Raw genomic sequence first — 21,163 nt, forward strand, 5'->3', positions numbered from 1 at the left:
CTCTGCCTGGTGGCATCACACAGGGACCTTCCACAGTCCCCTTGGTTTAATGCTGTCAGATGCCTCTTGAAATCCTTAAAATTTTTTGAACAAAAGTCCCTACCCATGTGTTTGGATGGGCCCCCAAATTATGTAGCTGGTCCTGGCACTGCCCCAGGTGGCCCAAGGGCTTTCAACCTGCTGCTAAGCACAGAGGTCTTCTTGGAGGGTGTGGCCTTCTATCAGAAGCCTCTGCAGATGTCCCAGACAGGGGGTGGGGAGATGAAGGGGATAGACACCCCCAAAGATGAACATCCTCCCCAGGCTGCCTAGGACACTCAGGGACCCCAGGCGCTTTTGCCCTGGTGAGCCCTTTTTCTTCATAAAATAATTAAAAACTTTTTTTATAGTTGTAGATGGACAGCATGCCTTTAGTTTATTTTTATGTGGCACTGAGGATTGAACCCTGTGCCTCACACATGTGAGGCAAGTGCTCTGCCACTGAGCTTTAGCCCCAGCCATTATTTTTTAAATATATATATATTTTAGTGTAGATGGACGAATACCTTTATTTTGTTTGTTTATTTTTATGTGGTGTTGAGGATTGAACCCAGGGCCTCGCACATACTAGGCAAGTGCTCTATTGCTGAGCCACAACCTCAGCCCCGTAAAATAATATTAAAAACTATGTTCTAGTATTTTTATGAAATGCATGAACTTTTGTTATTTTAAGTACAAATATATTAAAATTATTAAGCCATTTATTTTTAATCTGATTTTAAAATAAATTAAAACATTTTTGTGGGCCTCAAGAGACATGGTTGGCCCTGCCAGGTTCCCTTGTCCTCCTAGGCCACCCACCAGTAGCCATGGAGCAGTACCAGTTGTGTCAGTGTGCCCTATGGTCTGGGAGGGACAATGTCGGGGCAGTCCCTGAGCTGGCCACCTGACTCCCTGTTAGGACATGTGCCAGGCTCTCTCCTGCCACACAGACCCTCGGGACCAAGGTAGCTGCAGCCGCCGCCTCATTCCCCTGCTCGATGGGACAGAATGTGGTACGGAGAAGGTCAGAGCAAGGAGTGAAAGTTCCAGCTGTGTGTTTGCGTGCGTGCGTGCGCGTGTGTGTGTGTGTGTGCGTGTGTGCTTGCAGGGCATCTCCTGGAATAGGGGTAGGAGCTCATTAAGGGAGGGGGCAGGCAGAGAGCCTGGAGCTATCCCTGGTGGCCACCTTGTCACGTCAGGAGGTGTGCCTCATGGGCACCATAGGTGTCGCCTGTCTGTGACTCACCCCAGCCTTCTGTGGGCCTGGAAGGTGGGTGGGTTTCTAGGTTTGTGGGGTCAACACCCTAGTGGGAGGTTGCTCTGTGTCTGCTGAGGTGGTGGGATCTATTGAGTCTGGAGCCTTGCCCTGGCCACATCTGTCTGGAATGTGGGGTTTACTGGGTCCCTGCTCCCAGGTATCATGCCACAGCCCACCTTCTCCTCCAGCTCTGGGCGTGGGCATCGCGTTTTACTCCACTGGACAGAGACGGTTTGCCGGCTGACGGTGCAGCCTGCACTTTCTGCCCTGACGCCCTTTTATTGCCATGCCATCTCCCCCAGGGCTCCCCGAGCCACCTCACTGGGTGTTTAGACCCATCCTCTGTCCTTGGGCTGCTGGCCTGACCTGTCACTTTAGCATTTATTCCCAAGGAGTGTGAGGTGTGTGTGGGGTTCCTAGGGTCTGGGGCCCCCATGTAAGGGTGGAGAGGCAGCTACCCTGTCTTGCAGTGGTGTTCCAAGGGTCACTGCCGCTCATTGGCAGAGCTGACCCCCGTGGCAGCAGTGCATGGACAGTGGTCCAGCTGGGGTCCCCGCAGCCCTTGCTCCCGCTCCTGTGGAGGAGGTGTGGTCACCAGGAGGCGGCGCTGCAGTAACCCCAGGTACTGTGAGGAGGGGTGCTCTTCCCTGCATTCCATTCCCAGCTTGGGGAAGTGGTCACTTCTCACCCTGTCTCATGGGCACTTTCAGACCTGCCTTTGGAGGGCGTGCGTGTGTCGGGGCTGACCTCCAGGCCGAGATGTGCAACACCCAGGTAGGCCAGCTGGCTGGGGCCGGGAGGGCAGGGTGGGAGACGGTGGGCCTCGGGGAGCCAAAGGGCTGCCCTGGCTGACCTAGGCTCGCACCTCACTCTGGAGAGGGACACTGGGAGGGCAGTGCGAGACACAGGACAGTCCTGCTAGTGACCAGCAGGGATTTGAACGGTCGCCCTCCCTCTGCAGAGCACACCTCTGCAGGAGGGCTACCCCTGAGAATATGCTACCACCAGCATGAGGCCCTTCCATGTCTGTGTGGTGGTGAATTGTATCACAGTCAGCGGTGCTACGGTGCACGACATGGCGTCCAGCACACTCGTGCCAGGGGCCACTCCCTCTGTCAAGTTCCAAGCATTTCCATCACTCAGAGCTCACTCTGCTCAGTGAGCGGCCTCTGGCCTCCTCCCTGCCTGGCAACCCCTGGTCCACTCTCTGCCTCTGCAGCTCCTTCTGTTCTGGGTCCAGGCAGGGGCCGCCAAAGCTCCGTGATCTTTGGTGCCTGGCCTTCTCTGCTGAGCGCTTTTCAGGGCTCACCTGCGTCACAGCGCATGTCAGTGCTTCTTTCCCTTCTGAGGCTGGGTGGCATCCCCTAAGATGGAATACCTTTTGTTCACCGATGCCTAATGAAGGATATTGGGGTTGGTTCCACCTTCTGACTGCTGGGGGTCTTCCTGCTATGAGTGAGCTTGCACACATGCTTGTTGGAGTCTCTGTGGTCTGTTCTATTGACTATATTTACCTGTCTTAGTCAATGTGTGCTTCTATAACAAAATACCCAGATTGGGTAGTTTATGCAGAACAGAAGTTTATTTCTCATGGTCTTGGAGGCTGGGAGTCTTAATATCAAGGCCCAGCTGTTTGGTGTCTGGTGAGAGCTGCCCTCTGCATCTTACAGATGGTGCCTTGTTGCTGCATCCTCCAGAGGGAGTCACTGGGCCCTCACATGGCAGAAGGGAAGGAAGGGGAAAAGGGCCTACATGGTTCACCTGGTCCATTCACAGGGGGTGCCACCCCATTCACAAGGCCAAGCCCTATGATCCTATCACCTCTTTAATACTGGTGCTTTGGGGATTCAGTTTCAAGATGAATTTTGGAGGGGACATGATCACCAAACCATAGCAATACTGTCATTTAGTTTTTTTTTTTTTATTAACCATTTTACTACTTACATGTATTTCATGACGTCAGGAGATACCCATTAACATTTATTTATTTAGTATTTTCAGTTGTATTTGCACACAATACCTTTATTTTATTTATTTATCTTTATATGGTGCTGAGGATCGATCCCAGTGCCTCACACATGCAAGGCAAGTGCTCTACCACTGAGCCACAACCCCAGCCCTGGCTGTCATTTAGTTTTCTATTGCTGTACCAAAACACCTGAGATAAATCAACTTATAAGGAGGAAAGATTTATTCTGGCTCAGAGGTTTCAGTTCACAGTCACTTGACCTTGTCTTTGGGCCAGGGTCAAGGCAGACCATCATGGTGGGGAGCATGCAGCAGAGCAGAGCTGTGGCTTCATGGCACCAGGAAGTAAAGATAGCCAGAGGATGGGGCTGGGTCTCAATATTTCCTTCTATGCCGTGCCCCACTGACCTAGGCACTCCCCACAGCCCCAGCTCTTAAAGGCTTCACCACCTCTCCTAGCACTGCCTGGGCACCAAGCCTCCAGCCCGTGGACTTTGGGGTAAACTCAACATTCAGACTAGCAAATACCTAAAAGGAATCGTTGTGTGACTGTGTGACCTTCTAAAAGTGCCACAGTGCCCAGTCCCTTTTGCATCCCATCACTCAGAGATAGCAGTGTCTCAGTGAGGGCTCCAGTTGCCTCACACCCCCTCCAGCAGCACGTGCTCTGCTCTGTGTGTGTTTGCTCTTTTATTCTCGCCATCCTAGTTGGTGGGAATGGTAGCATGATTCTTTTCACATTGTTTAAAACCTGCCTGCTGCTTTGGGTGGCCTGGGTTTGGGTTTGGCCCTGGCTGTGTGGTGACAGCTCCCTCCCCGCCTTCTCAGGCATACACCCCAGGCCTCCCCAGGCCTCCCCAGGCCTTGAGAGGAGGGTCTCTGCAGGGCAGCTACCGAGAGGGCAGCACCTCAGTGTCTCTGCCCATGGGGTCCACTCCATTCCTTTTCTCTCCAGTGTAGAAGTGGCCAGGTTGCCTGCCTGGGCACTGGGGCTCAGTGCTGGGGCCTCTGTTCCTGAGCATTCAGTTTTTCTGGGACCTGCTCCTGATGCACCTGGTAGGCAAAGAACACCACAAACCCTTTTTTTTTTCCTCAGGCTTAGGCCTTGGGAGTGGTCCCAAGAGCACTGCTGTCCCCTGCCCTCTTGTTGCTGCCCTATATCTCTTACAGATTCTCTAGAATTTCTCATCAGCAGAGAGGCAGGTGCTCTGGTTGCCCCCACTCTTCAGAGAAGAGAGTCAAGGCACAATGGGGTTGGGTTGCCCCACGTCTTCCCCCCATGCAGGTGGCTGCTGGCTCCTGTGACCAGAGCCTATCCTCTGCCTCCTCTGACCAGGCCTGCGAGAAGACTCAGCTGGAGTTCATGTCGGAGCAGTGTGCCCAGACTGATGGCCAGCCGCTGCACCTCTCCCCAGGCATCCCCTCCTTCTACCACTGGGGTGCCGCAGCACAGTACAGTCAAGGTGGGCTGTGGAGCACAGGGGTGCTGGCCTGGAGACCCCCCCCCACCAGGTAGCAGAGTTGACCATAATCACTCTGCTGGTTGGAGCAGGATCCAGGGTGAGCCTCTGGCATGCTGCAGACCAGGGATTCCATTGTGGCCTAGCCTGGCCTCGCCAGCAGATGAGCAGTGAGGTCTCATCTCCAAGTCTCGGTTATCCTATCTGTAAAATGGAGACCATAGCAGCATCTCCCTCTGTGGACGGATTCAGGGAGGTCATGCAGGGAAATGCCAAGTGTGCCTCTGGGTTTATAATTCAGAAACAGCAGTTATCAGATGATGATCATCGTTGCTTCAGAAGACGGGACAGAGACGGGATAGAAACCTGGAGCCCAGATGTGAGGATGTAACTAGACAGGGCTGGCAGATGGGAGCCTGCAGCATGGTCCCCATGGGGCTTCCTGGCCTAGCTCACTGCCCTCCCTCCCACCTCTTTCATCAGGGTTTCTTGTCACTCTGTCCTCCCAGGGGATGCTCTGTGCAGATACATGTGCCGGGCCATTGGCAAGAGCTTCATTGTGAGGCGTGGAGACCATTTCCTGGATGGGACTCGGTGTGTGCCGAGCGGCCCTCGGGAGGACGGGGCCCTGAGCCTGTGTGTGTCTGGCAGCTGCAGGGTGGGTGTGTGTGGACAGCTCAAGTGCCCTGTGTCCTCTGTGGCCTAAGGCCTACCTCTGCCTGTGGGAGGACTCCAGGGGAAGCCTGTGAGTGCTGGCTGCAGTGGAGCTGCCTTGTGGTCTGCAGGGGAGGGGTGCTGGAGATAGGGGGCTTGGGGTTGGCCTGGGCAGGGCCATGCGGGGGCTTTGAGCCAGTTGCTTGACCTTCTAAGCCCTGTTCCTGTGTTGACTTAAGGGTTGTATGAGTCCCTGGTCCTGGAGCCACAGGGCTGTCTGGGAGAACAGCACCTTCCATGACACCCCCCTTCCGCTGGTCCCTTTACAGACATTTGGCTGCGATGGCAGGATGGACTCCCAGCTGGTGTGGGATGCATGCCATGTGTGTGGAGGGGACAATAGCACGTGCAGCCCACAAAAGGGCTCCTTCACGGCTGGTAGAGCCCAAGGTAGGGCCGCCTCAGGGAGGGTTGCTCAGCCCCCAGCCTCCCCAGGTCCCAGCTTGCCTCCCCCACTTTGCCATTCTCCCATGGTGATGATATGGCCACCAGGATTGCTGCGCCTTAGTTAACAGTGGCTCATGAGCTGTGATGTGGAGAAATAGGTCATTGTGCAGTCTGTGGTGGGCCAGCCTCTTCCTCCCACTCAGGAAACACCATCAAGGCGAGGGAATAGGAGGGGTGTCGGTGTTGAGTGGTCCCTGGAGGACTTGAGCCCTGCCCCCCCTGGTGTGTCCCCCAGGGCTGGAGGACCTAGGATCCTGCACCCGGCTGGGGCAGCACCAGCCCTCCAGCGTGGTGTTGATGGCCCTGAGGACGTAAGGAGGCCTTACTGCCTCTGGAAGCAGCCTGGGGCATTGTTAGAATCTCTCAGTCTGGCTGTGGAGGCTCCTGTAGTAAGGTAGGTGACACGAGGCCCACACAGACCTTGCTCTGCTTCTCTCTAGAGTATGCCACCTTCCTGACGGTCACACCCAACATGACCAACGTGCACATAGTCAACCACAGGCCACTCTTCACGCACCTGGGTGAGTCGAGAGAGGAGGCCCACTGCATTTGAACAGTCATCTCAGTCCCAAGGCCCTCACTTCTGACTTCCAGTCTCAGGTGCAGGGGTTCCCTAAGCCACTGGGGTTTGCTAGTTCACTGGGAGGGCTCCCAGAACTCCCTGAGTTCCCAGCCACAGCTGCTCTCACTCTGGGGAAGGGGCTTCATTTCACAGGTGTGATTGTTCAGTGAATGAGTGACGGCTGTCCTGGATGATGAACCTCCAGGGGACCCAAAGCCCCTCCCTAATCATTTGGCTGCTCTTTCTGCACAGCCAGCCCTGGCTTATGCCTGCCAGGTGTGTCAGCCCCACCCTGAGCTCTGGCAAGTCCAGCCCATGCCAGAAACAGATGTCTTCTCTCCAGGTCAGGGCAAAGGCCAGCTCTGTGCAAGGCCACCTGTGTACTCTTCAGGGCTATGGTGGGCCTTTGTTTCCTGAGTGTGCCTCCTCCTGACCTTTGAGCCCTTGAAAGGGGGTGCTTGTCCTGGGGTCCTTGAGCTCTGAACCATGTGTGTTCTGTTCATGGGGGCACCTGGTGGGGCAGAGGTTGAGGCCCTAACCAGCTTCTGGGACGAGGTGCAGAGCCAGTGCTGTGGGGCAGCCTTAAGCAGGATGCATGTGTCCATGGCAGAGGGGTGCACACCGAGAGTCTCACCCGACTAGACACCAAGAAGACCAGCTCCTTAGGCGAGGGTGGTAGACAGGGCCATGGAGATTGCGTCCTGTTGGCAGAACGCCCCTCCTGCCCACTTGCCCTGCTGTCACTTCCACCCTTCCCTAGCCCAGATCCCCCACTGTGCCGGGAGGCATCCTCTTGGCGAGCAGCTCCACCTGTGAGGGGTGGCACCTGTTCCGCAGTGCCAACCACCTTCTGTTCACAGCCATGAGGATCCGAGGGCGCTACATTGTGGCTGGGAATGGCAGCATCTCCCCCAGCACCACCTACCCCTCCCTACTGGAGGACAGCCGTGTGGAGTACAGAGTAACCCTCACAGAGGACCAGCTGCCCTACCTGGAGGAAATCCGCATCTGGGGACCAGCCCAGGAAGACATGGAGATTCAGGTCCCCAGGAGGGCTGAGGGAGGCCAGTGGGGCTTCTCTCAGTGGCTCCAGCTGGGTTCATTTCTCCATCTGTTCCCTCTCACTCAGTGGCCCCTCAGGGGCCTACCAGGGGGTGGGCCCTGTGGTGGGCCAAACAAGCACAACAGCCCCAGGCTTAGTGTCTCAGACAACTTGAGTTGCCTGTGCCTGGTGCCCGGGGAGGGCCTGGAGCTCTGGGAGTGGTGAGAGGGCTCTGCAGGGAGCATATGGAGTGAAGGGCTGGCTTTCCACTCCTCCTGGGGTGTGGGCAGCGGAGTGGTCCCTGGTGTGGAGGGAGCACAGGGGCATTGCATCCTACTAGTTCTTTGGTGTCGACTGGAGTTAGTGTAGTGGAACCCACCCTGGAGGGCTTCAGAGAGGGGCAGAGTCTCAGCAGCTCCTGCTGGGGAGTCAGCAGGGTTCCCTCAGGGCCCAGGCCAGAGCAGGTCCCCGTGACCTGCCTCTCCACATGGTTCAGCTTGCCCACCTTCCCTTGCTAGGAGCGCTGACCCCAGCACTGGCTACAAGCAGTTCTGCCAGCAGCCTGGGCCCCCCTCCAGGTGCAATAGGTCAGGACTTACTCAGGTGGGCTGTGAAAGGCAGCCAAACAGGGCAGATACTGCATGTCACTTCCCACTGTGTGACCTCCTCTGGGCCCTGGATTCCTGCCTGGCCCCTTTCTTGGGCACAGCCCCTTCCTGAAGTGCAAACAGCCCAGGAACCCTGTTGAAGCCTTTCCCAGCTCTGAGGGTCAAGCTAAGCCACTGGGCAGCCACAAGGCCCCTGGGACCCTGGCCCTTCCTGCTGGCCATGGACCTCAGCTCCCACTCTGGAGGCATATGCTGGTCTGATCTGTGGCCCTCTGCTGAAGTGCCCCTTGCCTTGCTGTGGCTCCTGAGTACCACTGCAGTCTGCCCCCGTCAACTTGGGACTCCCTGTTCCATGTTCCCGTAACTCCCTGCCTCAGTCCTCCCAGTTCCCTTGGTAAATAACCCCCACCCCCAAAGCTACCTGAAGCTCCTGTCTGCTGTGCTGTCCTGCCTGGGGCTGGGGGACTGGAGTGTGGAGAGGCTTTCCCAGTCAGGTGACCATGATGGTGACCTCTGAAGCCCACTGGACAGTCCCTGGGCTCCCCTCTCTGACACAGGTGTATCGGCGGCACAGCGAGGAGCACGGCCAGCTCACCCGCCCCAACGTCACTTTCACCTACTTCCAGCCTAGGGAGCAGGCAGCCTGGGCGTGGGCCCCCGTGCGTGGGCCCTGCTCGGTGAGCTGTGGGGCAGGTGAGGCCCAGGCTGGGGCTCGCCTCTGTCTTGCTGTCCCTACGTGGAGGTGGTCGAGCCCTTGCTCTGCTTTTGCAGGACTGCGCTGGGTGTCCTATGGCTGCCTGGACCAAGCCCGGGGGCAGTGGGTGGAGACTGTCCAGTGCCAAGAAAGCCCCCAGCCTCCCTCATGGCCAGAGTCCTGCAACCCTGCACCGTGCCCCCCATAGTAAGTGCTGTGCTGGGCCATCCCCCTGACTGCTGGGGCCCAGGTGGCCTGGGCTGGGCAGCTTCTATGCCTGTTCTTGTGTAGTACTGATGTCAGCCCTGTGGGGCAGATTCTGTTGGTGACTCCGGAACAGATAGGGAGGTAGTGTCAGCCTTGTCTGAGTCTGCTGTGAGCTGAGGTGCTCATTGTAAGGTGGTGGGGACCTGGGAGAATGGTGGGTGGCTCAGGGGTGCTGGTGGAGCAGTGCTCCTCCTGGCCCGGCAGGAGCATTTGGCTGCAATGAACTGTTAGGAATGAGGCCACCATTGCTAGGTGGAGCACTGGAGCAGCTGCCTGCCTGCACCACTGTGCATCTGTCCTCTAGCTTGGTGTGCAGGGCAACCCTGCAGACCTGGCCTCTGGAGGGCAGCTCAGGACATCTGGAGTTAAGAGGGAGAAGCATGTTGGCCAGAAGCATGAGAAGGAGAAGCATGTTGGCCAGGGCCTGCTGCTCTTCCCTGTTGGCCCCTGATCCAGCCTGGACACTTCCTCCTGCTCCTCAGCTGGCTGGCTGGAGACTTCGGCCCATGCAGTGCCTCCTGTGGGGGAGGCCTCCGTGAGAGGCTGCTGCGCTGTGTGGAGGCACAGGGGAGCCTCCTGAGGACGTTGTCCCCGGCCCAGTGCAGAGCGGTGGCCCAGCAGCCAGCAGTGGAGGTGGAAACCTGCAACTCCCAGCCCTGCCCAGCCAGGCAAGCATGCAGTGGGAGGGTCCCCACAGGGTTCATCCATGTGTGGAGCCCACCCTCCCAAGTTCCCTCTTCCCAAGGCCTTTGGTTAGGCCCCATCCTGGTAATGCCTGGTGACAGGTGGTGACACCTGGTGCCTAAGCATGCCCCTTCAGAGTTCCCCTGGCCCTGGAGCCCTGGCCACTAACTTCACCGGCTGAACTTTCAGCCCCTGCTTGTGGAGGGGCAGTGAGGCGGGTGGACCCTAAGTGAGAAGCCGAGGACATCACCTTGTCCTCACCATTGTCTTGCCCACACAGCCCGCACTGCCTCTTTTCCCACTGGGCAGCCAGGATGAGTCCCCTCCCTCTCTGGACCCCTGTCTTGTCTGTCCAGTGCTGGCCCGCCCATGGCTCTGGCTCTTTCCCCTTGTGCTTGGCAGACTGTAGTCAGCCACTGCTCTTGCTCCAGCCTTAGCATCCTTCTGACCATAGCACCTGGGCAGCTCTGCCCAGGCATGCAGCTGAAACCCACTTGTCCCCCAAACCTGGTGCTGTGACCCCATTTGGTACCCATTTCACAGCCCCTGCAGTGGGGCATGGAGTATCTCACTGTTGGGTAGCTCCTGGAGGGCAGGAGGGGTGGCTCTGTCTCCCCACACCTGGTACCAGGTGGGGTGCCTGGTCATCATGTAGGAGGTCTTCTTCGGGGAAACTTGAAAGTGCTTTGAAGGTCACTTGGTCTGGAGCTGTAGGGAATGACTTCTGAACTTTGCTTCTTTGTGGGGCAGATTCTAGGTTCTTGATGTTGTGGGGGGTAGCTTTACAGCTTGCCTGCCCCCAAGCTGGACCATGCCTATAGTGAGGTGGCAGAGCAGGGCCTGATGAGGGTCTCATGCTGTCTCAGGTGGAAGGTATCAGACACTGGCCCCTGCACAGTGGCCTGTGGAACAAGTGTGGCCTTCTGGAATATAACACCTGTGCAGGGGTCAGATGGCCTGGAGGCACCAGCAACTACAGGGCCCTGCTGCATGGATGAGAGGTCACCTGCTCTCAAGCCCTGTACCAGGATGGCATGTCCTCCAGGCTGGAGTCAGGTAAGTGACCAGGGCAGGAGGTGGCTGAGGCTTCTGGTTCTTACCTGGCTAGGAGAAGAGCAATGAGTGCTGGTTAGCAGTGCTTTGCAGGCCATGGCAAGAGCACCATCCCTCTGCTGGGTGCTATGAGGGCTACCCTGGCCAGAGGACAGACTTTGAGCGCCCCGGGAGGGGCAAGCCAGGCTCAGAGGATAGAGAGCTGTTGGGAGCATCCAAGGAGGGTTGGACTTGGCTGCTGCCCCACTTGGCATCCAGGGGGTCTGGGCTTAGTGGCCTTGCTCTCAGAAACTGACCAGACCAGCCCCTCCCAGCTGGGGGTTGCAGGCCAGGCATGCCTACAGACCCCACTGCTAATCCCCAGCTCATAGCCCCACCCAGTGAACACCTCCACGATGGGACACAAAGGCTGAAGTGGGGTACACAGAGCATCATAGGGGCTGAGAGGCAGCAGGAGGAGCAGCAGGGGGAGCCCCATGTGTGCAGCCACTTCCTGCTCTCCCTGCTCTCTCCTCAGGAGGTCAGGATGGGGGCCAGGGAGCTGAGCACCCAGGGTGGAGGTGGGAATGCCAGATCCACTCACCAGATGCTCTCGTCCTGCAGCCAGACACCATGTCTCTTGGGGAAGAGGCCCCCTTGCCACTGGGCAATGCCAGGCTGGAGGCTCAGGCCGCACACATGTGGACTCCTCTGACAGGGCCATGCTCTGTCTCCTGTGGGCGAGGTGAGGTCCCAGAGCGTGCCTGAGGATCAGCACTGGTCACAAGCTCTCTTCCCTTCCTGCTATATAGTGCCAAGGAGCAGGCTCACAGGAGACCTGAGCCAAGTGCCTGCTGCCTGCTCTACCTGTGTTCCTTGAGTGGCTGAAAACAGGGAGGTTGATAGCACCCAGCAAGGTTGGAACCGAGAGTCTGTCTCTCAGTTCTGCAGAGCTGCGAGAGGTGGGCCCAAAGTGACCAAAGCAGAGAAGCAAAGTTACTCTTAAGAAACAATGTTGTTTTGTTTTTCCTTTTTTTTTTTTTTTTGTAAACTGCTCCCTGTCATAAAACTCAGCATCTTAACCATTTTGTAGTGTCTGTTTCAGGGCATTAATGAATGCACACTGCCCTGCGCCAGTGTCACTGTCCTCCTCTAGGGCCTCTCCATCAATACTGCCCTCCCTGCCCAACACCAGCTTCCCCCAGGCCCTGCTGCCTGCAGTCTCCCAACTGTCTCTGTGGTTTCACTCCTCTGGGGACCCCAGATCTGTGTGGTCCCACAGGGTTCGTCCTTTGTAACTGGCCTCATTGACTTAGCATAATGTCCCCAAGTTTCCTCCATGTGGTAGCAGGTGTCACACTCTCTTCTTTCTTAAGTTTAAAAAGTTTTCTGTGTAGACTTGAGGACGGCCCCTGGCTTGTCTCCAAGTTAGCTTCAGTGAGTGCTGCTGTGCCGAGTGTTGGTGCTGAGGCTCGGCCTTCAGTATTTCAGTGACACCCAGAGTGGAACTGCTAGGTCACAGGGGCATTCTAGGTTTAATTTTTGGAGGAAGCACTGCACTGTTTTCCACAGCGGAACCCTGCATTCCCACTGACTGAGCACATGGGTCCAGTTTCTCCATATGCTCATCAATATGATCTTCTGGTTTTAAAAGAATTTAATTTCTACCCTAATGGCTGTGGGAAGAAGCCAGTCACAGTGATGCACATCCGTAATCCTGGTGACTCAGGAGGCTGAGGCAGGAGGATGGAAGCCAGCCTCAGCAACTTACTGAGACCCTGTCTTAAAATAAAAATAAAAAGGGCTAGGGATGAGACTCAGTAGTTAAGCGCCCCTGGGTTCAATGCCTGGTGCCAATAAATGGATGGATGGATAGATAGATGATAGATGTGATATGCAGTGTTTCCATACACAAGTCCTAACCATACACTCAGTCCAATATCAGTGTGCTTAGAACTAAGGCCAGCAAGCAACTGCTTTTGGGGATCCCAAAGAAGTGATGGCCTTGATAGTTCACTGACAGTGAGCACCACGGAGGTGCCCTGACCTGGCACTAACCCTGCCTCTTGGTGAACAGCAGCCACTCCCACTTACTGTGCACCAGGCACTTCACGGCTGTCCTTCCGCATCTTTATAAATGTCTCTGCAAGGTAGATGCCATTATATTATATGAGCATGGGCTCAGAGAGATAAAGTCACTTGTCCAAGTCACACAGATGGTAAGTGGGCCTCATCTACTAGAGCTGCCCTGTGATCCAGGTCCTTGCTGAACCTGCCTCTCAGAGTGAGGGGGACCTGCTTCCTGCTGCAGGTCTGATGGAGCTGCGTTTCCTGTGCATGGACTCTGCCCTGGGGACACCTGTCCAGGAAGAGCTGTGTGGTGTGGCTGGCAAGCCTGGGAGCCGGCAGGAAGTCTGCCGGGCTGGCCCGTGCCCCGCTCGGTGAGTTGGGGAGGGGAGCTGCAGGGAAGGCATCTGACTTGGGGGTGGTCTCCTATGGAGTGCCAGCTTTCCTCCTGCAGGTGGGAGGCCCGAGCCTTGGCACCGTGCCCAGTGACCTGTGGAGGGGGTCAGGTGCCCCTGGCTGTGCGCTGCGTAAGGTTGGACCACGGCCGCCCTGTCCCTTTGCCCCACTCCAAGTGCTGGCCAGTGCCCCGACCTGGCCCCTTTGAGGACTGCAGCCCAGAACCCTGTCCAGCCAGGTGAGCCTGCCTCTTCCCAGAAGACTGGAAGCTCTTGGTGCCCTCCCAAGGCTGTGGGGGGATCTGAGGCCATCCTGCATGGACAGTGCATTGCTCAGGACCCAGATGCTGTGGGAGCACTCTGCTTTTCTAGTTAGAACCTGCTCTCTCTTCTCTCTCTCTTTTTTTTAAAATATTTTTATTTGTGGTGCTGGGAATTGAACCCAATGTCTCACGTGTGCTAGGCAAGCGCTCTACTACTGAGCCACACCCCAGCCCCGGCTAGCACCTGCTCTTTACTGAGCTCTTACTGTGCCCACGTGCTATTCTGGAGCCAGGGACACAGCAGTGAACAAGCAGATGAGTTTCCCTGCTCTCCTGGATCTGACACAGGACAAGGAGTGATGGACAGTGAGACCTACAGTCTGATTGGCAGCATTGGGTGTGACATGGCAACATGGAGGGAAGGAAGGTGGCAGGGCTGGTGGGCAGGCTCAGGGTGGACTGGTGCTGGGACATGTGTTAGAGTGGACACCTTTGCCCTGTGGGGACCCCACATCCTTATGGACACAGCTGTTGTTCACCCTCAGCTTCCCCTTCCGTGAAGAGGGTTGTTTTGAATGCTCTGTCCTCGGTGCTGAGCTTTTTGGTGGGGACCTCGGTGCAGAGAACCTTATCCCCAGTAGGGAGAAAACCTCTCCAGGTCCTCCCAGCCTCCTGTCTCTAGCCAGTCTGGAGGGATGAGGGGGACACCTTGAGTTCCTGGCCATAGGGAGCTTTGGCTCCCTTATTCAGTGTGTTGCAGGTGGCACCACCAGCTAGTGGCTTGCAGCGTGAGCTTTTTTTTTCACGTGCAGGATGGGGGTGGGGGTGGGGGGTTATGCAGAGGGTCCATGGGAGATAATGACAAGGAGATACTGCCCGACAGCCAGTGCCAGGCGCTGCCTGGCCTAGAGTCTTGAGCCCTGTCCACCCAGGTGAGGGGACAGGACAGATTAGGGCATGTCTGTTGGGCTTCTGGTGTGTTCAGACACCAGGAAGGCACCCTGGGGATTCCAGGGCAGCACAGTGGCACATGGACAGTCCTGAGGAAACAGGGCTGCCTGGCCAGCTGTGCTGGAGGTGGAGGTGCGGTTCAAGTGCAGAGAGGCAGGTGGTCGTCCTGTGTTCAGCTGTGGGAAGATCCTGGGGATGGTGTTTGCAGGACCCTGAGGGTGCGACACCATCCATGGATGGGGAGGCTCAGATGGGACCACAAAGCCACCATTGTAGATGTTTTCCCCACATGGCACATCCCTTAGCCTGAATTCTTATGTGGTAGAGTCTATGTCTGGGCTTTCTACCAGGTTTGGTTTGATTTTTCCTAGCTTTTCCCTAAACCATATCACATTGTTTTATGTTTTGTAGCTTTAAAATCCATTTAGAAGGAGGGTACAGTGGCACATGCCTATAATCTCAGTGACTCAGGAGGCTGAGGCAAGAGAATTGCAAGTCCAAGGCCAGCCTCAGCAACATAGTGAGACCCCATCACAAAATAAAAAAGATGTGGGGTGTAACTCAGTGGTGGAATGCTTGCCTAGCCTGCACCAGTCCTGGCTTCAATCCCCTACCTGCTAGGGAAAAAAGACAAAACCAGAATCTATGTAGCACCCACGGTGCAAGTGTCTTGCTTTCTTTGCTCATGCTGAAGTTCCGTTTTATTTTTTTTTACATCACATTTAGAAATGGTATGGGGTTTTGATGGGAATTACGTGCACACACAAGCTCTGGCTTCTGTGGAATGTTGCTGTAGCCAGTCTGGCCTCCTCGCTGTTCCAGAGTGTTCCAGGGCTCCTCCTGACTCCTAGCTCTTCTCTGACTCCTAGTTCTTCTCTGGATCTGTGGGGTCCTGGTTTCCCGGGCTCTGCTGACAGCAGGGGTGTTCTCCCAGACACATCCAGACTGCTGGCCCAGACACCCACACTGTGCCCTGTTGCTCCTCAGCACCCCACCACCTAGCGCTTGTGCTCTGCTCACAGTTCTGCTCATGGTCTCCCTTCCAGGGCAGGGGCATCTCAGCTGCACAGTTCTGCCCCCCAGGTTATCCTGACAACTTTTGGGGTATTTTAGTAGTCACAATTGGGGAGGGGGATTTGCTACTATCTCTGTGGGCAGAGGGAGGAGCAAAGTTACCTGTTCTGCCATGCACAGGACTGTCCTCCAGATAAGGTCACATAGCCCCAGTGCCAGTGGTGCTACGGTGGAGATGGTACACCCAAGAGGTGTGTCTCAGTGTGGCTTGTGCCATCACCCTGTGTCTGATCCCACACAAGGCAGAGTGACAGGTCATGAGGGCAGTGGTGTGTAGCATTTAGGACCCCAGGCCCCTGTACAGGCAGTACAGGCATGTGGGTTCACGTTCCAGTTCTGAAAAATGCGGCCGTTCTTACTTGTTGAGTGATTCTAAGTTAAGACAGCAGAGTGGTGTGGATCTCTGACACCCCATCTCTCCTCACAGGAGGTGGCACATTGAGATCTGTTTTCCATCATCCTGGGCATCACTTCCTGTGCTGGCACTTGGCCAGCCAGCAGCTCTGTGGGTTTGGGGTATTATCTGATAAAGGGGACAAGAGGGCTCTTTTCTCAGAGCCCTTCAGAACCTTTCCTGCTCCAGGGAGTCCTGTGACTATACAGAAGACTTAGCAGCTGCACTACCCTCACCTGGCCCTGGAATCTGTGCAGGAGAATGTCCTAGGACACAGAGGTGGAGCAGAGCCCCTATGGGTAGTGCCATCTTTCCAGGAGCCAGTTCTCTCTGAGTTTTCTCTTCCTGCAGGTGGAAGGTCACATCCCTTGGTCCATGCTCAGCCAGTTGTGGCCTTGGCACTGCTGTCCGCACAGTGGCCTGCATGCAACTTGAAGGAGGCCAGGACACTGAGGTGGATGAGGTGTCCTGTGCCGCTCTGGTGCGGCCACAAGCCAGTGTCCCCTGCCTCCTCACTGACTGTACCTACCTGTGGCACGTTGGCACCTGGACAGAGGTCAGGTCTACAGCCCGTCAGACTTCCCAGTGGGACTGGGGTGGCATCAGCTGTGAGTCCTCACACACAAGGAGCCCTGCAGGCACTGATTCACTGTGGCCTCCTAAAGGAGGAGGGGGATCTCCTGGGGAAGGGGCTCCTAGAGACAGAAGGCACCACAGGCCCAATCGTGAGGCAGCTGGGCCTTCGGAGGCCAAGAGTGGAGACACTGGGGCACAAGGGCAGACAGTTCAGTTCTACAGAGAGCCACGGCCACCCTGTGCCAAGCACCAGAAAGACAAAGGCAAAGAGGACTCAGAATGCCCAGGAGGGCCTGGTTCAGTGGGGGTACAGGGGTGTACAGGGGTAGAAGAGATGAGACGATCCGCAGCCCCAGAGGCCTCCTCCAGGGCCATTTTCCACCTTGGTCAGCAGGACCCTGGGCATCTGGGCTGGGCAGAGGTCAGGGCCAGAGTTGGGCAGGGTCTGATGGAACGTGGAGGAGGACACCCCAAGGGGTGCCTGGTTCCTGCTGTAGCTTTGGGGAGTAAAGGCTGTGAGGGTGATGGGGTGAGATGGGTTTGAATCCTAATTCTTACTACATACATGACTCACTCCAGGGCCCTCAGTCTCCCAACATGTAGCATAGAGATACTTGTCACTCCCAGGTTGTGTGAGGACAATATCAGTTACATCTGGCTGTGGCACTGCTGTCCTCATGGCCAGCGTGATTCCTGCCTCCTCTTTGCAGTGCTCTGTCTCCTGTGGGGATGGCATCCAGCGCCGGCACGCCACCTGCCATGGAGCCCAGGCACCTGTGCCAGCCAGCTTCTGCCAGCACTCACCCAAGCCAGCAACAGTGCGCAGCTGCCAAGCTGGGCCCTGTGAGGGGCGGGGGACCCTCCACTCAGTGCCCCACAAAGAAGCCACCGACCCCAGTCAGACCATAGCTGCTGTTGCTGGTGCTTCTCTGGAGTGGCCCCAGGAAAGCCTGGTGGAGTCCAGTTAGGTTCCTTCCTCCTTTCTCTGTGGGAGGCTGGCTGCAGGGTGGGCAAAGCCACCTCTTCCTGGGAAAGCCAAGACAAGCCCTCTGTCCTCTGGACCGCATGCTACTGGGCTCAGGGTAGACTCCCTTCCTGCTTGGCAAAGGGAAACCACACTTTTATTCATAACTGTCACCATCTAGTGACTTGCTGGGTGCAGCCTAGAGCCCAGGTCCATGTGATACAACGCCAGTGCCCTGCACTGCCTCCTTCTCCCTGGAGCAGCTGGAAGCGGCTCGGCCTTAGATCACAATGCTCTGATCCATGCAGTCCCATTCCTGACTTGAGGTGACTTCTTGCTGGGCCACCCTGTCCTGGCTCCTTGCACAGCAGGGAGAGCTGGGCCCTGTGCTGCTGGGACCCCCAGTGGCTATGCTCACCATGCTCCTGCTCCCTCTGTAGGTGCCTGTGGCAGGCAGCACCTGGAACCCACAGGAACCATTGACATGCGAAGCCCAGGGCAGGCGGACTGTGTGGTGGCCATCGGGCGGCCCCTGGGTGAGGTGGTAACACTCCAAGTCCTTGAGAGCACCCTCAACTGCAGTGCAGGTACATCTGGGTTGTGTGGGCAGTTGCTGCTAGTTACAGGCCTGCCAGGGGCCGGCATGACTCTAGCACTCTTGCTATTGGTGGGGTGCTCCACCTGCATACCTGCTTTTCATGCTCGGGGTCATCTAATGACCACGGGGTGAGCACTCCATTTTGCAGAGGAGGAGCCTGAAGCTAGGAGAGATTGAGTAACATGCCCCACTTGTCAACAGTCAGTAAGAAAGTGGTGGCTTGAACTCAACTCAGCCCACCAGGAGCACAGTGGCCGACCTGGAGTAGGGGTGCTGGGCCCTCACTGCCTGATACTTTCCAGGAGAGAAGTTGCTGCTTTGGGGCCGGTTCATGTGGAGGAAGTTGTGTGGGAAGCTGTCTGGCCTGACTTTCAGCTCCAGGACCAACATTCTGGTGGCTAAGCTGCACCTTGTGTGGCCCGGAAGTGGAGTGCTGCTGGGGTACAGGAGCCAGCCTGCCACTGGAACTTTCTACAGAGGTATAGCAAGGTGCTACCTCCTCAGAGGGTGACTGGGCCTGTGCTGCTGGCCAGGAATGGGGCCAGTTCCAGTGGGGCAGTGAGCAAGATGGGGAGCCAGCCACGAAGGAACCCGGGTATTCAGTGTCGCTCTGCATGTGCACAGTGTGGGTTCCGGACAGGGCTGCAGCCCTTTTTCTCTGGGCCATGCAGCTGGACGGGGAGACATGGGACTTGGTCCACATCCTTGCCCAGTTCCTCGGGCCGTTGCCCTTGCCTTTCACTGGACATTCAGCTTCTTCAAGGTCCTTTTGTGAGCTGCTTTCCCTCAGTTCTCTTCTCATGCACCTGCTTGTGCAAAAATGCACGCTACCACACACCTCTCAGACAGAGGATGGCATCGCAGGGACTCCTGCCTTGCCCGTGGTCCTACTGCGATGGTCTGCTAATGACCTTGGTTGCCTCAGGGACTTGCTATCTTCCAGCAGCCCAAGGTGGCTCCAGAGATTGCTGGTCCCCCCATCGAATGTGGGGAGTTCAAGTCCCTCCCTGCCCCTCAGAAGTGAGCTTGCTTGGGTCAGGTTCTCACTGCTCACTTCCTGCCCTCCCCCCTACATAAGCATCTGAGCCTTAGGGAGGCTCCAGAGGGGCAGCAGTTGGGGCACAAGTGGCTGCCATATTGGGCCCTCTTTTGTGCCAGTTTCACTGGTGAGTACTTGTGTAGCATAAGTGCATCAGGCCCTCCTGACAAATGCCCTGCCAGGGTGAGCCACCGTCCCTGCACTGTAAAGGAGGGATGGAAGCTGGGAGCATTGAAAGCATTTGCTAAAGTCGCTCAGCTAGGATTGGTGGAGGGGGTTCCATGGGGGCTTTTCCTGGGAGCCTGACCTTAAGCCAGTGCTGCAGATCCCTTCACTGCTCCCAACTGTGACCTGCCTGACCTCAGCAGCCTGTCTGGCTCCTGAGTCCCTGAGACCCACACTTGGTCTACCCACCTGCTCTCCCCTGCAGAATGTGACATACAGCTCTTTGGACCCCAGGGTGAAATCGTGAGCCCCCTACTGAGTTCAGCGATGATGGGTGTAGGGGGCTGCCGGGTCTTCATCAGTGTGGCTCCACAGGCCCGGATTGCCATCCATGCTCTGGTCACCCATATGGGCCCTAGAACTAAGGGAACCAACGCCAGCTATGTCTCAGTGAGTCCATGTGGGAATTTGCTGATTCTGGACAGCTGTCCTTTGGGTTGAGGATGGGGTTGCTGAGCTTAGGGGACCCCTTTCATTTACTTCAGATCAAAACCTCAGAATCATTAGTGAAAGAATGGGAGGAATTTCTTCCATTTATTCTCCAAGAAGTGTTTATTGCACTACCTGCAAGAGGGAAGTAGGAAGGATCCCTTCTGTGTAGACAGCCAGTTAACCTGGGGTGGAAGCATGGTTTCCCATTTCCCAGCCTGATGTAATTTGCCAGAAGAGCACAGGTGGGGTGGAGGTTTTCTGTCTTTGGGAGAACAGTGCTGTGCAAGGCCTCAGCTCCCACAGAGGAGGCAGCCTGGCTTCTGAATCAGGCCTGGTCCCATCCCAGCTCTGGCACTCTGGCTGTGTGTTCTGGGGAAGTGGTGTAACATCCCTGAGTCTCATTCTCCTGAGTGGAACAGGAGTGGCCACCTGACAGGGCTCTTGTGAGGATTAGATGTGATCCTGTATGTGTGGTAATTTGCATACACAGGCCTGTAGAAACACTGGCTAGTCATCCCTCAGGGCTGTTCCTTTTGCTTGTCCCCTTTCCTGCAGATCCGGGATGCCCACAGCCTGAGGACCACAACATTCCACGGGCAGCAGGCTCTCTACTGGGAGTCAGAGGGCAGTGAGGCTGAGGTGGAGTTTAGCCAGGGCTTCCTGGAGGCACATGCCAGCCTGCAGGGTCAGTACTGGACCCTCAATCCCAGAATGCCAGAAGAGCCCGGAGCACAGCCAGGCCCTGCCCTAGATTTCTCTCCAAGCTTTGGAAGGAAAGAGAAGGAACCCAACACCCAATGAACACTAGTAGATGTCTGGGCAACCTGTAGGGTTTAACTCTGGTCTCAGAGTGCCTTCCAACTAGGACTTCCATCAATCTTAGGATTCTCCTTTGGGGTCTTGGCCTTAGGTGTAGGAGGTGGAGACTCTTTGGGAAAGCAGTTCCCAGCCCTTCAGATGTCAATAAAGGAAATGGGAGGCCTGACCTGACGTTTTCTTCATGTAATCTGTCTAAACCTGGTTTGAAAACCCCCAAGGTGGGGATTCATTCGCCACCTTCAGTTGTCTTCCTCCTACTCAGGGAACAGGAAAGGCCAGGGAGAGTGGAGTCTGGACTGGGTCCTGAGGCTGGCGCACTGCCAACTCTCCGCAAAGACCCACTCCTAACCTCCTAGGTCAGTCCAGGTGGGAGGATTTGGTACTTACAGGTGCAGCTGCCGCCAGGCTCGCCCCAACGTAATGAATACCCAGCCCTCGGTGCGTACCTGCGAGCCCCGCCCTCTATACTATTGTCCGTCAACGGCCAACCTCTTCTGCGGGACCGCCTCTTATGCTAATATCCATCAATCTCCACTACCCAGTATTGCTGGAGGGCCCCTCCCACCTTGTAAAGAGCAACCATCCCCCTCCCCGCTCTCTATGCCAGTG

At 56.4% G+C, this 21,163-nt stretch overlaps 1 protein-coding gene across 1 annotated transcript in view; it reads left to right on the forward strand.

The window, feature by feature from the left end:
• Positions 1–20,678, forward strand: part of Adamts13 (ADAM metallopeptidase with thrombospondin type 1 motif 13) — a 32,115-nt gene extending 11,437 nt beyond the window's left edge. Inside the window, exons 11-31 of the mRNA XM_026395578.2 lie at positions 941–1,045; positions 1,750–1,901; positions 1,990–2,053; positions 4,584–4,710; positions 5,217–5,365; positions 5,691–5,811; positions 6,309–6,389; positions 7,291–7,472; positions 8,638–8,773; positions 8,852–8,981; positions 9,524–9,709; positions 10,592–10,781; positions 11,382–11,502; positions 13,069–13,198; positions 13,279–13,458; positions 16,253–16,457; positions 17,188–17,440; positions 17,882–18,028; positions 18,342–18,518; positions 19,509–19,693; positions 20,291–20,678. Of these exons, the coding sequence (XP_026251363.2) occupies positions 941–1,045; positions 1,750–1,901; positions 1,990–2,053; positions 4,584–4,710; positions 5,217–5,365; positions 5,691–5,811; positions 6,309–6,389; positions 7,291–7,472; positions 8,638–8,773; positions 8,852–8,981; positions 9,524–9,709; positions 10,592–10,781; positions 11,382–11,502; positions 13,069–13,198; positions 13,279–13,458; positions 16,253–16,457; positions 17,188–17,440; positions 17,882–18,028; positions 18,342–18,518; positions 19,509–19,693; positions 20,291–20,536 (3,267 nt within the window). The 3' untranslated portion in view covers positions 20,537–20,678. The remainder of the gene's footprint in view (positions 1–940; positions 1,046–1,749; positions 1,902–1,989; positions 2,054–4,583; positions 4,711–5,216; positions 5,366–5,690; positions 5,812–6,308; positions 6,390–7,290; positions 7,473–8,637; positions 8,774–8,851; positions 8,982–9,523; positions 9,710–10,591; positions 10,782–11,381; positions 11,503–13,068; positions 13,199–13,278; positions 13,459–16,252; positions 16,458–17,187; positions 17,441–17,881; positions 18,029–18,341; positions 18,519–19,508; positions 19,694–20,290) is intronic.
• Positions 20,679–21,163: the final 485 nt, after the last annotated feature.

This window comes from Urocitellus parryii, chromosome 4 (assembly GCF_045843805.1).
Source record: "Urocitellus parryii isolate mUroPar1 chromosome 4, mUroPar1.hap1, whole genome shotgun sequence".
Classification (NCBI taxonomy): Eukaryota; Metazoa; Chordata; class Mammalia; order Rodentia; family Sciuridae; genus Urocitellus; species Urocitellus parryii.